A 17,694-nucleotide genomic window follows, 5' to 3' on the forward strand; every position below is an offset into this window, starting at 1 on the left:
TGATTAAGACTGGAGTCTTGGAGCCTGTGACAATCAGTGAGTGGGCCACACCCATTGTTCCGGTACCCAAGAAGGACGGGGGGGATCCGGACCTGTGGGGACTTCAAGGTAACCCTGAACCCTGTGCTAGCAGCAGAGCAATATCCACTACCTCTGATCGACGACTTATTTGCTGGACTGAGTGGGGGACAAAAATTCAGCAAAATCCATCTCAATCAGGCTTACCTCCAAATGCATGTGGATGAAAAGTCACGTAAGCTGCTGACAATAAACATACACAAAGGACTTTTCAGATACTGCAGACTGCCTTTTGGCATCACTTCAGCCCCTGCACTGTTTCAGTGAGCTATGGATCAAATCCTAAGTGGGCTACCTGGAGTGCAGTGCTATCTAGATGATATCCTATGCACTAGAGCAAACGATGAAGAGCATCTGCGCAATTTGGATGCTACTCTCCAAAGACTGAAAGAATACGGCTTGAGAGTCCGTAAAGGAAAATGTGAGTTCTTCCAACCATCAGTGGAATATCTTGGACATGTGATCGATGCAAAAGGACTACACACTGCACCATCGAAAATTGCAGCTATTGTCGATGCACCTCCCCCCCGAATGTCAGCCAGTTATGATCCTTTTTAGGGTTGTTGAACTATTATGGACGTTTCATTCCCAACTTGGCATCGTTATTACAACCACTACATGAACTGCTACGCCAAGATAAAACATGGAAGTGGACAACCAGCTGTCAGGACGCTTTCAAAAAGGCAACAGATGTGCTGACTACATCAGAGGTTCTGACGCACTTCAATAGTACGGATGAAGGAAATAGCAAGAAGCTACCTGTGGTGGCCGAGCATGGACAAACAGATTGAGGACATGGCAAAAAGTTGTTCATTTTGCCACAAAGTCAGAAGTAACCCACCACTGGCTCCCCTTCACCCCTGGGAATATCCACAGGAGCCATGGCATCGTGTGCACATTGATTTTGCAGGACCATTTGAAGATAGGATGTTCCTTGTAGCTGTTGATGCACACAGTAAATGGCCTGAGGTGGTGATCATGAGATCAACTACCACTGAAAAGACAATTGAGAAGCTAGGAGAAATGTTTAGTCCTTTTGGATCTCCAACACAGCTGGTCTCTGACAATGGACCACAACTTGTCTCTCAAGAGATGAGTGCATTTCTACAAGCTAATGGAGTGCAACACATTAAGTCAGCACCCTATCACCCTGCAACAAACGGCCTTGCTGAGAGGTTTGTTCAGACCCTGAAACATGCGCTTAAAACATCACAAGGGCAAGGAACATTACATCAGAGACTGCATAACTTCCTGCTAAACTACCGCAACAGTCCCCATGCCACCACAAAGATGTCTCCGGCCAGCCTAATGCTAAAGAGAGATCTGCGCACCACCTTTGACCTTTTAAAGCCCTTAGCCGTAAAAGACACTGTTCATGGTCAACAACAAAAACAGATTAAGCGCAGAGAACAACATGCCAATGACAGAGTTTTCACTGCAGGAGGATCTGTGCTGGTGAGAAATTACCGTGGTGAACCTAAGTGGGTCCCTGCCACTGTTATTGCCCAAACCGGACCTGTGTCCTATACAGTCCAAACTACTGATAGTGTCTGGAGAAGACACGTGGACCAACAACTCCATACTCCATCTGTGCCTGCAGAGCTGTCTCGAGGAGAATCTTCAGATCCATCTCCATCAGTGCACCCTCCAGCACTAGTGCGGAACCCAGCCACAGCAGAGACCAAGATTCCAGCTGCAGATATGCCTGCAGAAGGGACAGAGACACCCCCTTGTGCATCAGCACCTGTAACAAGTTCACCACTACAGAACACTACTGTTCCCACAGACCGCAGATACCCTGCAAGAGAGCGACGACCTCCCATCCGTCTGACTTTGTAGATGAAACACTACAGACTCATGAATTCCTCATAGTGCATTTATAGTTATTGTTCTTTAGAAACAAAAAAAAGAGAGAAAAGAAAAAGTTAAGCTGATGTAATAAGAACAATTAGTTAATTGTTTAAAACCTGTTACAGATGTTGCTTTTTACACAATGTGAGGAATAATATTGAGTATATCCCTCAGTTGTTTACTTGTATGGCATTGATAGTAAGAGGGGAGGAGATGTTATGTATTTTAATCCTGTGTGGCCTCCATAGGAGAAACCCGAAAGGGGTTGTGGGTAATCTTCTGTCTCGTCGGTTGTTGTTAGTTGGCTATGCAAGCTGAGCCTGTTCTGCCGCTGCAGAATAAAAAGTTAATGTGACGTCGTAGTCCAAGTTATATGTGTATTCACTGTAGCAGTTGAGACATAACGCATAGTAATTTCAGTTCTATAAACGCTAGCTGAGCTCTCTGATGGGACTCTTAAAACTTGCCACTCTTCTGAGTGACTTCACAGCCCGGACGGAAATGCACTTGTGATTAATGATCCAAAGAGTCTTAAGTGAGTAGTTGATCATCAAGAGAACTGGTTCATGGGCAATTATGACATCCGTTCTTTTACAGACGTGACTGATTTTGCAGCTTTACACTACATGTATAGTACACAACAACACAAACATATTCTCATATTAGTTCAATTATGAAGTTTGGAGAACAACTGATGATAATCTAGGTAAATACGCTTTCAGGAAACATAACCCAGCATATTGTTCCTGACAGGGAGCCCAAAAAAGCATTTGCATGTAGTTCTAATCATCTATGTTGCCATATATGTACAGATGTTACTAAAAAGTCTGGCTGTGTTTACTTCATGCATTTTGCTTTTGCCTCGCACAAAAATATATTTGATACACTACATATACTATATTGGATTCATTGACGGTTGAAGTGGGTGTGGTGAAAAATGCATCAGATATTTTTTGTTCCTTTTGAAATCAGACATTTATTCAGGAAATTGACAATTTCCACACTCTCAGTGTTATTTTATTGTCAGTAAGTCCCTGGGGGCACCTTAAAGATTCTGCAATCCACAAACACTGAGAGACTACTGCAGTCAATATATTTCATTGACACCCTGCCAAGACATGGAGACAGAATGAGTTCATTACATGTAGTTTTTTTTTTTTTTTAAGGAGGAAAAAGATCCCCGAAAAAAGTTTATTTCCTTTCGGGACAAACAAAAGCTATAATATATTCATCTGTTCATTGTAGGGGTAAAGGATTTTTTATGTTATTCACAAAACAACAAAACAACTGAGTTTGAAAAGAGCTCTCTGAGTGTGGGGGGGGGGCTTTTTTTTTTTTTTTTTTTTTTTTTTTTTAAAAAGGGTGGAGGTCAATGTTCCCTCTAATTTTTCCTGAGTGTGAGCAAACACAAACTCCCTGAGCGTCCCTTGGACCACTGTGAGCAACATCAGACGTGTGCACTGTGGTCACACCAGCATCACATCCATTCAAGTTACATGGTTCATTAAAAGAATCAAATTACAGCATTTACATTTCTGTTAAAACACTTTGTCAACAGGAGCCAGTTGAAGGCTGCAGTGATTTTAGTGACACTACAATGTATAAGAGTGAAGTTATTGAATATTTGTCTCTCTTTACTGTTGCAACGGTTTTGCAAATTGCAGACGGACCCTGTTCACTCCATAGACACCAATGTTATTCCTGTAGCTTGAAAGACAGCTACTTTTGATAAAACTGGGCTTGTAGCACATTGTCTGCCTTGCAACAATGGGAAAGAGGCACCATTTATGTTTTGACAACCTATATCTAACGAGTTATTGATGCTGGAAGTCCGAATCTGTGAATATCTTTCCAACTTTACCGAACTTGGGGCCACTACCACCTAAGGAGTGGTAAATTTAATTTTGAAAAAAGTATTTAGCCATACTTAAAGCTTTAAGTGCTTTATTAACATGGAACTAAAAATTTTGTATTGTTTTATTATCACAGGTTCTGTCTGAAAAGAGGTGGCATCATTTTAAACAGTGAAATCAAACTAACAAAATGTAATGACCAACCAGTGATACTGGATTCAGCAAAAACAAATAACTTTTTAAAAAATCTAAATCTTATCTTAACACAGTTAATGTATTAACTTATTTTTGTGTGTATGCATGTATTTATTGATTTATTTAGTACTGTTAACAGAGTTCTGAGTGAGTTTTTCTTAAGATAGGCAAAGGCCATTTATTGATTACATATAGGCTATTAAATGTTTATTAAAAACTAAAAAGCATCTAAAAAAACAACTTAGGCATTTATTGAGTCACTAAAATACTGTAGAGTACAGACCACATCAGCATGATTATAAGCATCCTCTGGTAAATTAACAACCAGATACTGATGTCTCTCACCATATGGACTTCAGGAGATGACTGGGGGATGATAAACTGTGACCTACTGGTTGGGTTCTGTCTGTTCTCATGTTTCTTACATGTTTGTCCCCTGACAGCCGGGTCCTAATGTTTTTTGAGCAACACACCATACTATGACATTTTTACAATGATGGTTCTACTATGGAACCAGTTTGACATGTTCAGGTGTTCTTTGTGTGAAAACTCAGAGATTTCAGGTATCAGAAGGTGGTTTTCAACTTTCTTTGTTTACTTTCTGCTTCAACTTTAAATTTCCTTCACTAACCCATCCCTCTGGACTTCCAGTAAGCTGTGTTCCTATTGGCTGTCCAGGTGGCTGCTTGGTGTTATCAGGAACACCTGAGCAGCTCACTGTCTTCCTGCTTTATTTGGCTGCAGACAAACATTTCCTCTGCTTCACCACTGAACCGGGTTTGACTGTTGCTTTAGTTTGTTCTTTAGGTGTTGGCTTGCAGCTTCCAGCAGTAAAATCATCTTTAATGTGTTTCTTGGTGTGTTTTAGGGCTTTGTACTGGATAGTTGTCTTGATAAATGTGGTTCTTTAGCCACAGTTAGAACATGGTGCTAATGTGTGCAGTGATTAGTGGATTTGGTGCAGCTGAGTTGTGTCTTTATCTTGGCTGTAGTGAGTCTTCAGAGGTTTTTGGTCAGACACATTCTGTATTCTTGTTTGAGAAACCAGCGTTGGTTGTCCAGAAGGTAAGCGTTCCTGTCCTGATTCTCTGTTCTCAGAGGTTCTCTGGTAGGCTGCAGGAGACTTTAGCGTTTGGGTTGTGCTAGTTTGGTTTTTGTACGGTTTCATTTGGACGACTATCTTGAGGCCCCTCCATGTGGTTTAGTGAGGTTTTCTGTAACAGTTCTACAAAGCAACCTGCAGCAGAAGAGACTTTGAGAGTTTTTAGGAAGTTCTGGAGACCAGACTTTAGAGCAGCAGAAACATTTGTCAGCAGTTTGAGCAGGAGAAGGTGAGCTTCAGAGTAGAAATGAGATGGAAACCTTCTTGACCCGTGTGGTGAGGTCCTGTACCAAGAGTTTGAGCAGGTTGTGAAGAGTCTGTAGTTTTTTGGTCTGAAAGCACAAGAAGAGTCGACTCATTAAAGGAGAAAACAGGAGATATTGTTGGTTCTTCTGTCACTCTGCAGTTCCCAGTTTCCTTAGACTGAATATCAAGTTTATGTTTTAAATGATTTACCATGTGAGCCCAAGAAGACTTCAATAAACTCCCTCCATCCCCTGGACACAACATATTTTATTACGATGTTAAATGTTTTTTTTTGTTTTTGAGTTTTAATCATAGTTTTAGCATAGTTTTTTTTCTCTTTGCTTGTTTAGTTTTGTCATCTGTGTGAAAGGTGCTAAACAAATAAAGTTGAATTGATAAACTGAATAATTGACTAACTCATGATTGTGACAACAGAAGTATTTTCATTGTGATTTAAGGGTTTGTTTTATTTTTAAGGTTGGGGTTTAAATCTTGACAGAAAAAAAATATTAAAGAAATAAAGTACAGTAAAAAAAAGCAATTAAATCAAAGGAAAAAACATTTAATAAAACTTTTAAAAAGAAAATTAAACATTAAATACAATTATATTAGACAAAATATTTAATTAGATAATTAAACAGAAGATACAAAGCATGTAATTATGAAATTAAACAAAAAATTTTCAACAAAAATATTAAATATTAAAGATGAAATATTTGAGATAATTAAACATTTAAAAAATACAATTAAACAAGAATATTACACATGTAGAAAAATACAAAACATTTAATTAGATTATTAAACCTTTAAAAGTCAAAACATTTAATTAAAAAATTAAATGTTTAATTAGAAAATTAAATCTTAAAGACAATAAAACTTTAAATAGGAATTATACAGAAAATACAATTAAGCATTAAAAAAGAAAATTAAACATTAAAAGGTGGTAAAACATTTAAAAAGAAAAACCTTAAAGATTTAATCAAAAAATTAAACATTGGGAAAGAAAAGGAAATTTTTCAAACAAGCCAATAAAACATTTGAAAAACAACAATTAAACATTAAAAAGACAAAACATTTCGAAATCAGATCAGACATTAGAACAGAATAAAAGGTGAGTAAAGAGCAAAACTAAAGATTTAAGAAGAATCAAACTAAAGATAAAACCTTTGAAAGGGCACCAGTTAGACTTTAGAATATCAAACAGAGGAGACAAACGATCAAAAAGCAAAAACAGATAAAAGTATTAAAGCATTTTCTAGTCTGAAATGAAAACATCAAGTTGTGTCTTCAAACATTTCCTCTTTCTATGTTCTTGGTTTGATTGTGGACAGATTTACTAAGAACTCATTTCAGAAAACTGCTTTCCAGATAAAGTCTACTAGTAGTTGGAGGCATCGATCAAACTAATGTTACCTTCTGATCTCCACACACTTTACTGTTCAGTGAAGAGAATCAAAGTTTGTTCAGGATTTCTGAAAAACCCACAGGTAAAGGTCTGAGAAGAACTCAGATGGTCTAAATGTGAAATCAAGACTCATGGTCACAAGTTTACAGGCTTCTGTTAACCAGAAAGTTCAAACTAACAGAAGTACTGAGAAACTTTTAAAATTTCAGTCCTCAGACTGTCTAAAGGTTCAAACTAACAGAGAAGTACTGAGAAACTTCAAAGATTTCAGTCCTCAGACTGTCTGAAGGTTCAAACGAACAGAGAAGTACTGAGAAACTTTTAAGATTTCAGTCCTCAGACTGTCTGAAGGTTCAAACTAACAGAGAACTACTCAGGAACTTAGAAGATATCAGTCCTTGGACTGTCTGAAAGTTAAATCTAACAGAGAATGACTGTGGGACTGAGAAAATTTCAGCCCTCAGACTGTCTGAAGGTTCAAACTAACAGAGAACTACTCAGGAACTTCGAAGATATCAGTCCTTGGACTGTGTGAAAGTTCAATCCAACAGACAACTACTGTGGGACTTAGAAAATTTCAGCCTTCAGACTGTGTGAAAGCTCAGGTCCTGAGGACTCGGGAGGTGTGGAGGCTTTGAAAATCTTGGAACTGAGGGTTCCACCCTCCAGCACAAAGGCTGAAGTCCAACCTCCTGAGAAAAACGGTCAAGACGAGACAAGTTGAAAAAAAAAACTCGAAAATGACAAAAAATAGATGATAAATGCGCAAAAAAAAGAAGAATTAGTATCTGAGCGAGTAGCTCAGGGGGATAAGAAGAAGGACTACCAAGCGGTAGGTCGCAGGTTCAAGACCCGCCACTGGCCCTTTTCTTTGTTCATCTTTGTCAAGATTTTGAGAAAATTTAAGAAGTGTCTGGTCTTGAACCAGCGACCTGCAGCTCCATAGGCAAATCCTTAACTCACTGAGCTACAGATCAGATAAAAAGAAATAATTTCGTCGTCCCTTTGTCATCGTAGTTCCTCAAGTGACCACATGGGCGGAGCCAAGGCGGAGTCTGGGTGGAGTCAGGGCGGAGAGTAGGCGGGGAGGTGGGTGGTGGCCTCCCCCCTCTACTCCCCCACCTACCCCCACCGCCCACCACACCTTCCCCCGCCCGATGAGTTCTTCGAGTCTCGATGAGTTCCTCGAGTCTCGACAGGTTTTCCCCAGTTTCTGGAGTTTCCACCAGGTCGGAGGCAGAACAACTTGTCATGAAGAGGTGTTGAAGTCGGCCAGGATGGACTGACTTTTTACAGCGACTAGAAGGAAGACCACTAGAAGAGCAGGTCTTTAACCACCATCCATAAAATCCATGGAGTCGCTCCACAGAAATGAAGGGAGGTCAGCTTTTATCAACCTCCATCCAGATGTTCAACTTGATATCTTTACTTTGATATTTTTAGCACCACAAACCTTTAGTATCACATTTTATTATCATTTATTAGGACTTTAATGGAATCCACCAGCAGATTTTGTTTTTGTTGACAAACTTTATTCTTGTCATCATGGGACTGCAGTATTTAAAACTGTTCCTTCTATTTGACCTCATGTTTATTAGTTTTAGTGGAGAAAGTTTTTATTGTCAATTAGTCTCTTAAAAACTAAATAATAAATTGGATTAGTCAAGAGGTTTAAATTTCTTACTTTGTCATATTTTAAATATGACAAAAAAATATAAAAATAAAGCATCTTGAGACAATTTGACCTGTAATTGGTGTTATACAAATAAAATTGAATTAGAATTGTATGTATCTTGTAATGTTGGAGTAATTCAGCCATATATGTTAGAAAACACATTTTTTTTCTCCATTAATCTGTTGATTGTTTTCTCCACTAATTCATTTCTTGTTTTGGTTTATAAAATATCAAACCCAAATATATTCACTTTACTGTCATAAAAACCAAAAAGATTTACATTCATGATGCAGGAATCAGACAGTTTTTCACTTTTTATCTTAGTTTAGTCAGAAAGATAGTTGATAATGTGTGAATCATTGCAGCTTCTGAGCCATAAAAGGTTTTAATCTTTGGGGCCGAGTGTCAAAAAACATTTAGAAACCAACATCAACAAAACACTCAACGAAGATTTGAACATCATTAAAGGGAAATCCAACTTTTGCATGATAATGTCTAATTAAAGGACATTTATTTCCAACATAAATGTGTGATATTCATCCTCTGGAGCTTTCTCTTCACATCGTCTTCCACCTGGACTGGTTTGGTCGGGAGCATGTGCAACAAACATTTGAAAAACTGCACTTTAACATCAATGAATGACACTGAAGTTTAATCTCTACATAAATGAGACTGAGTCTGGATGTGCTGCTCTGTCATTAACTCCTAAGTTTAGGGAAAGTTCAAACAAAAGAGGACAGTTCAGATAAGACTTGAGAATGAGCTTATTTTGAACAAACATCTCAGACTTTCTGAGCTTCAGCACCTCTAGCAAGATATTTTAACAACAAGCAACTCAAGAGATCCAGAAGTTGGAGAGAGTTAGCTTTAGCTGAGCCAAAGAACATGTGGGACGCTAACCTAGCAAACATTTCAGACTTTTCTCTGTGAATTCTGAGAAATAATTTCCTATTTAATGACAGAGCTACACATCTTAACTCAGTCTCATGAAAACAGACTCTAATTCAGTGTCATCCATCCATATTAAAGTGCACTTACCCAAAATGTTTGTTGCATGAGCTCCAACAAAACCTGTCCAGGTAGAAGGTCACTTTGACAAACAGGAAGTGGACGATTCCAAGCAGATTTATAGAAGGGGGAACCGGACTGTACTAAGTGTGGTCGAGTATAAAGGGGTGTTTTGTGGGTTTATAAGGCTGATAATGATTATTAGTGAGACATTTGGAGCAGATAATCATTTGCAGTAAATGAAAGTATTTAAAATCTTGGAGTTAAACTTAGAAGAACACAAACTCTAACAGAAAACTTTGTTGATACGTTTTTGTTTTGTTTACAGATGTTAAGTTAGAGTTTTATTCGTGACGTATAACCGATCAAATCACTCCAGAAGACAGAGCGACCAAAGGTAATAAAGGTTCAGAGCCAAAGTAGCGTCATTTTTAAATGTATTTATTACCATAAATCAGTAAAAAATAAAATACTGATAATCAGTAAATCAGTCAGCCCACAATTACTACAATTCAACAGTTGATGTCTCTTTCCTTTGACTTATTTGTACAATATACGATGTATATTATGCCGTTTTTTCATCCTAAAGGCTGTACTATGATGTTTTCTAAGAGACATACTGTTTGTTCTGGCCCTGGGTCACTGCACTCCTCCTCTGTTGTTTTCTAGATTGTACTCAGCTGCATGCCTTCGTCCACCCGGCCTCCGTTGACTCGTCCCGCCTGCCGTCTCTGGAGCTGAAGCTGGATTGGAACAGACCAAAGTACAGTCCAATCACGATGCCAGCTGCCTCTCAAAAGGCTCCTTCATCTGGCAGGTGGCGGCACTTCTTCTGAGGGGAAGCTGAGCTGGCCCAGCAGAACTTTGGAGATGTGTTCCAGTGGTTGGTGCATGTGTGGGGAGATAGAGGGGGACCTTTGAATTGTTCAGAAAGGAAAACAGGAAACCCATTGGTAGTTTTAGTTTAGGGTGCTACTGCGGTGTGTTTTTGGGTTTTAAGAGGTGAACAGGAAGAGTTTTTTTTCATATTGATTATCTTTTACTTTGTTCCTGGTTGGAATGCCCATCAATGTCAACATGAAGTTCACTTTTAGTTCTGTTTATTTATTTTTATTTTACTAACACCCATTTGCTTTTAACCCCCTCACATGTTGTGTTGTTGTAAACTTCCTCTTTCAAATAAATTCTCGTCTAACCCTCTGGAAACCAGCGTTTGGACTGTTTTTGTGTTGCTCCTCACCTACTGACAGCTGTGGATTAAAGGCTAAACTGTGACGTTTTTAGAGCGACATGCTATACTATGATGTTTGTTGGGCGACATGCTATACTATAGGCTTTTTTAATTGACATATTACTGTGACCTTTTTTTGTTTTAGTTTTTTTTTGTTGTTTTTTAGCAACATATAAGAATTTGAACAGTTTTAAAACTTACTATACTTTTACTTGTGCAATGAAATATTATTCTATGGCATTTTTTAGACGACATATTATACTCTGATGTTTTCTTGAATAACATACTATTTTGACAATATACTGCACTATGACAATTTTAGGCAACATCCTATCATTTTGCGCTTTTTGAACCACATAATAATCTATGGGGTTTTTTTTGCCGACATGCTGTACTATGAACTACAGGCCATACTATGTTATTCTTGAGTAAAGCATACTATACTTTGACAAAAGTTCAAACTAACAGAAGTACTGAGAAACTTTTAAAATTTCAGTCCTCAGACTGTCTAAAGGTTCAAACTAACAGAGAACTACTCAGGAACTTAGAAGATATCAGTCCTTGGACTGTCTGAAAGTTAAATCTAACAGAGAATGACTGTGGGACTTAGAAAATTTCAGCCCTCAGACTGTCTGAAGGTTCAAACTAACAGAGAACTACTCAGGAACTTCGAAGATATCAGTCCTTGGACTGTCTGAAAGTTAAATCTACCAGAGAACTACTGTGGGACTTAGAAAATTTCAGCCTTCAGACTGTGTGAAAGCTCAGGTCCTGAGGACTCGGGAGGTGTGGAGGCTTTGAAAGTCTTGGAACTGAGGGTTCCACCCTCCAGCACAAAGGCTGAAGTCCAACCTCCTGAGAAAAACGGTCAAGACGAGACAAGTTGAAAAAAAAAACTCGAAAATGACAAAAAATAGATGATAAATGCGCAAAAAAAAGAAGAATTAGTATCTGAGCGAGTAGCTCAGGGGGATAAGAAGAAGGACTACCAAGCGGTAGGTCGCAGGTTCAAGACCCGCCACTGGCCCTTTTCTTTGTTCATCTTTGTCAAGATTTTGAGAAAATTTAAGAAGTGTCTGGTCTTGAACCAGCGACCTGCAGCTCCATAGGCAAATCCTTAACTCACTGAGCTACAGATCAGATAAAAAGAAATAATTTCGTCGTCCCTTTGTCATCGTAGTTCCTCAAGTGACCACATGGGCGGAGCAAAGGCGGAGTCTGGGTGGAGTCAGGGCGGAGAGTAGGCGGGGAGGTGGGTGGCGGCCTCCCCCCTCTACTCCCCCACCTACCCCCACCGCCCACCACACCTTCCCCCGCCCGATGAGTTCTTCGAGTCTCGATGAGTTCCTCGAGTCTCGACAGGTTTTCCCCAGTTTCTGGAGTTTCCACCAGGTCGGAGGCAGAACAACTTGTCATGAAGAGGTGTTGAAGTCGGCCAGGATGGACTGACTTTTTACAGCGACTAGAAGGAAGACCACTAGAAGAGCAGGTCTTTAACCACCCATAAAATCCATGGAGTCGCTCCACAGAAATGAAGGGAGGTAAGCTTTTATCAACCTCCATCCAGATGTTCAACTTGATATCTTTACTTTGATATTTTTAGCACCACAAACCTTTAGTATCACATTTTATTATCATTTATTAGGACTTTAATGGAATCCACCAGCAGATTTTGTTTTTGTTGACAAACTTTATTCTTGTCGTCGCGGGACTGCAGTATTTAAAACTGTTCCTTCTATTTGACCTCATGTTTATTAGTTTTAGTGGAGAAAGTTTTTATTGTCAATTAGTCTCTTAAAAACTAAATAATAAATTGGATTAGTCAAGAGGTTTAAATTTCTTACTCTGTCATATTTTAAATATGACAAAAAAATATAAAAATAAAGCATCTTGAGACAATTTGACCTGTAATTGGTGTTATACAAATAAAATTGAATTAGAATTGTATGTATCTTGTAATGTTGGAGTAATTCAGCCATATATGTTAGAAAACACATTTTTTTTCTCCATTAATCTGTTGATTGTTTTTTCCACTAATTCATTTCTTGTTTTGGTTTATAAAATGTCAAACCCAAATATATTCACTTTACTGTCATAAAAACCAAAAAGATTTACATTCATGATGCAGGAATCAGACAGTTTTTCACTTTTTATCTTAGTTTAGTCAGAAAGATAGTTGATAATGTGTGAATCATTGCAGCTTCTGAGCCATAAAAGGTTTTAATCTTTGGGGCCGAGTGTCAGAAAACATTTAGAAACCAACATCAACAAAACACTCAACAAAGATTTGAACATCATTAAAGGGAAATCCAACTTTTGCATGATAATGTCTAATTAAAGGACATTTATTTCCAACATAAATGTGTGATATTCATCCTCTGGAGCTTTCTCTTCACATCGTCTTCCACCTGGACTGGTTTGGTCGGGAGCATGTGCAACAAACATTTGAAAAACTGCACTTTAACATCAATGAATGACACTGAAGTTTAATCTCTACATAAATGAGACTGAGTCTGGATGTGCTGCTCTTTCATTAACTCCTAAGTTTAGGGAAAGTTCAAACAAAAGAGGACAGTTCAGATAAGACTTGAGAATGAGCTTATTTTGAACAAACATCTCAGACTTTCTGAGCTTCAGCACCTCTAGCAAGATATTTTAACAACAAGCAAATCAAGAGATCCAGAAGTTGGAGAGAGTTAGCTTTAGCTGAGCCAAAGAACATGTGGGACGCTAACCTAGCAAACATTTCAGACTTTTCTCTGTGAATTCTGAGAAATAATTTCCTATTTAATGACAGAGCTACACATCTTAACTCAGTCTCATGAAAACAGACTCTAATTCAGTGTCATCCATCCATATTAAAGTGCACTTACCCAAAATGTTTGTTGCATGAGCTCCAACAAAACCTGTCCAGGTAGAAGGCCACTTTAACAAACAGGAAGTGGACAATTCCAAGCAGATTTATAGAAGGGGGAACCGGACTGTATTAAGTGTGGTCGAGTATAGAGGGGTGTTTTGTGGGTTTTTAAGGCTGATAATGATTATTAGTGAGACATTTGGAGCAGATAATCATTTGCAGTAAATGAAAGTATTTAAAATCTTGGAGTTAAACTTAGAAGAACACAAACTCTAACAGAAAACTTTGTTGATACGTTTTTGTTTTGTTTACAGATGTTAAGTTAAAGGAGTTTTATTCGTGACGTATAACCGATCAAATCACTCCAGAAGACAGAGCGACCAAAGGTAATAAAGGTTCAGAGCCAAAGTAGCGTCATTTTTAAATGTATTTATTACCATAAATCAGTAAAAAATAAAATACTGATAATCAGTAAATCAGTCAGCCCACAATTACTACAATTCAACAGTTGATGTCTCTTTCCTTTGACTTATTTGTACAATATACGATGTATATGATGGCGTTTTTTCATACCAAAGGCTATACTATGATGTTTTCTATGAGACATACTCTGTTTGTTCTGGCTCTGGGTCACTGCACTCCTCCTCTGTTGTTTTCTGGATTGTACTCAGCTGCATGCCTTCGTCCACCCGGCCTCCGTTGACTCGTCCCGCCTGCCGTCTCTGGAGCTGAAGCTGGATTGGAACAGACCAAAGTACAGTCCAATCACGATGCCAGCTGCCTCTCAAAAGGCTCCTTCATCTGGCAGGTGGCGGCACTTCTTCTGAGGGGAAGCTGAGCTGGCCTGGCAGAACTTTGGAGATGTGTTCCAGTGGTTGGTGGATGTGTGGGGAGATAGAGAGGGACCTTTGAATTGTTCAGAAAGGAAAACAGGGAACCCATTGGTAGTTTTAGTTTAGGGTGCTACTGCGGTGTGTTTTGGGGTTTTAAGAGGTGAACAGGAAGAGTTTTTTTTCATATTGATTATCTTTTACTTTGTTCCTGGTTGGAATGCCCATCAATGTCAACATGAAGTTCACTTTTAGTTCTGTTTATTTATTTTTATTTTACTAACACCCATTTGCTTTTAACCCCCTCACATGTTGTGTTGTTGTAAACTTCCTCTTTCAAATAAATACTCGTCTAACCCTCTGGAAACCAGCGTTTGGACTGTTTTTGTGTTGCTCCTCACCTACTGACAGCTGTGGACTAAAGGCTAAACTGTGACGTTTTTAGAGCGACATGCTATACTATGATGTTTGTTGGGCGACCCGCTATACTATAGGCTTTTTTAATTGACATATTACTGTGACCTTTTTTTGTTTTAGTTTTTTTTTTGTTGTTTTTTAGCAACATATAAGAATTTGAACAGTTTTAAAACTTACTATACTTTTACTTGTGCAATGAAATATTATTCTATGGCATTTTTTAGACGACCTATTATACTCTGATGTTTTCTTGAATAACATACTATTTTGACAATATACTGCACTATGACAATTTTAGGCAACATCCTATCATTTTGCGCTTTTTGAACCACATAATAATCTATGGGGTTTTTTTGCCGACATGCTGTACTATGAACTACAGGCCATACTATGTTATTCTTGAAAAGTATACTATACTTTGACATTTTCTGAACTACATCCTATACTATGGCGTTATACACAGAGTGCTTTGGTTACATGTTGATTTATAATCTAGATTTTTTTCTGTTTTGTTTTTTGACGGGATTACCACAGACCTGACCGTGAACACCGTTGACACCCACCTGAGGGAGACGCTGCCTAAGATCTCAAGGCTGCTTGTTTGTGGTCTTTCTGGCACATACTCTTCAAAGATGAGCCGGGAAGTTAAACACTGATGGAATGACACCAGGTCTAAGCCGACAAGAAGAGAAGTAATTAAGTCTGTACACAGCATATTAAAAAAGAAATCATGCTAATAAATTAAGTACAAAAAACTGAATTCGCCAATATACTGGAGACCAGAGCTATTTAATTTGATAAGTATAACCTTGTTTAGTAACATTTCAATTATTTGAGAGCAGTCCTAAAGAACTGCCTGTAATCCCAATCATAAAATGGGTTTGGAGGAAGAACATAGATGGTAATCTGGATACACATGAGTTAGGCTTTATAACTACTATTGGTAGTATTGGTGGTAGTAATAGCAATGCGACTACTACTAGTAGTAGTGGTAGTACACTAACTACTGCTGCTGATACTGGCACTGCTACTACAACTTGTAATACTATTACAAATGCTGATACTACTTCTATGACCCTAACAGCTATTTTATACTACTACTGCTTGTACTTTTAGTATTACTACTACTGCTTGTACAACTATACTACAGCTACTATTAATCGTCTGGTATTTGGTTGTCAAGCTGCTAGCTCGCGTTAGTGTTTTGCTAGTGGCTAACTAGTTAGCTCTTATAGACTGGAAGCTCTCAACAAGATTTCATAATGAAAAAAGAGACAAAAACTTCTTACCTATGAAAAGTCATTCCAAGTTTCCTTGTCTCAATCATATGATGTAGTGTGTAATTGTATGCAGCACAGTGAGACGGCATACTTGTTTTTTCCGTTTTCACGCCGTCTACACTAACGGAATGCACTGAAACTTTGCCCACACTAGCTTAGCCTCGCTGTAGCACGCAGCTCAAAGGGGCGTGTCCTATCTACTCATTCATATCTATGAGAACAACGATGGCTGCACATAAGGACACATGTCAATGACGTTGATTAGCTGCGTAAATACCATTATATACAGTCTATGGTAAATACGTATGTGAATCGCATCATTGGCTGCAGCAGCCAGTCACCGGTCACTCACTGACTCACACTGAAAAATAGCACAGAATGAATTGTTACATGTTTATTTTATTTACAATTTAGGTTGGATTTTTTTTTTTGTGCACAGCGCAGATTTTATGTGCGCAGAGACTGTGTCAGCAGTACGCAATTGTGCACGCACGCAGCTTAGAGGGAACAGTGGTGGAGGTATAACTTGCCGGTGGTAATCCTTGTTACAGACTAGACAGAGAGAGAGACGGTTAAATAAAGTGATGTGCAGACATACAGGAAAGCCTCTCGCCGTTCGAGTCTGCAGAATGACAGATGAACATGAAGACAGACTGACAGGAAGACCAGGGAAGGCTAAGTAGGCTGAATCCAAATTAAGCTGATCAGAGCTCACTGTGAGTTAATCTAGTTATGTGGATAAAGGACTTCCCTATGGCTATAAACACAGCAAGTTATGACTCAGTGAGTGAGTGTGTGTGTGTGCGTGCATGTGTGTGTGCGTGTGTGTAAATTTTGCAGAAACAGAGCATGAGCAACTGTCTGTATCCCAGCGTGCACTGTTTGTATCTGTTTATCCGTATTTAAATACACCCGAAGACTCATGAGCCTCGAAAGCTTTCTTCACAGCTTACAGTTGCGATCTGTGTTTTGTGCTCCACTCACTCACACTTTTAAAGAGGATGCGACTTCAACAAGTGACTCAAAAGGCCACAGACGTATTGATTTGTTTGGCAAAACTATGCTAATGACAGACAAGCTGTCAAGTCTGACAATTTTGACCTAACCTCCAGTGATGTATTTTGTTTGTGTGATTAAGTCTGCACTGGCTGAGTGTACTTGCGCGCCTGTGACGTTTTCTGTTTTCACATGACAGAATCCGAGAGGGACCGTCTGCTACTGTAATGTGGCATCTATGTGTGTCTGTGGGTGGGATGCAGGGAGACGTGGAAGCGCAAAAAGTAAATGCAGTTGGGCAAGCGCAATTTTCAAGAGCATATCAACTAAATGAATCTACACTGGAAGCTTTAGAAACTCACGAGGGTTTGAAAGAATCCCCCTCTCATGTGTACGCCACTTCAAAGAGCAGTTAGAAAGCAAAACAAACATCCAAGTCAATCAGACACCTTCTCTTCAGCAATCTCCACCAGAAGACATCAAGGGTACATGATTGCAGCGATGGTTATCAACCAGCAGAGATTCAGTAATACCAATGCATTTTATGAAATTAGGCCTCGAAGAAGAAGAAGGCTGAGAAAAAAAAGAAAAAAAATGAATACAAATTCAATCAGCTCTGTGTACACTGCCTGCATATCAAAGAGAATGAGGAAAGGGGAGGGGCTGAAGT

The 17,694-nt window shown here is 38.8% G+C and overlaps 2 protein-coding genes across 2 annotated transcripts in view; one reads left to right on the forward strand and one right to left on the reverse strand.

Moving 5' to 3' along the window:
• The window catches only part of LOC111574166 (cadherin-22), a 179,693-nt gene that overhangs the window by 124,613 nt on the left and 37,386 nt on the right, over positions 1 to 17,694 (reverse strand). The gene's annotated exons all lie outside the window — the stretch shown is intronic.
• LOC129349007 (uncharacterized protein K02A2.6) lies at positions 814 to 1,917 on the forward strand. Its single transcript, XM_055010934.1, has one exon. It carries the CDS (start codon positions 814 to 816, stop codon positions 1,915 to 1,917), a length of 1,104 nt encoding a protein of 367 aa, XP_054866909.1.

Source organism: Amphiprion ocellaris, chromosome 5 (assembly GCF_022539595.1).
Source record: "Amphiprion ocellaris isolate individual 3 ecotype Okinawa chromosome 5, ASM2253959v1, whole genome shotgun sequence".
NCBI lineage: Eukaryota > Metazoa > Chordata > Actinopteri > Pomacentridae > Amphiprion > Amphiprion ocellaris.

Excerpts from the sequence above, each read along its gene's own strand:
- LOC129349007 (XM_055010934.1), top strand. The coding sequence starts at position 814 with ATGAAGGAAATAGCAAGAAGCTACCTGTGGTGGCCGAGCATGGACAAA.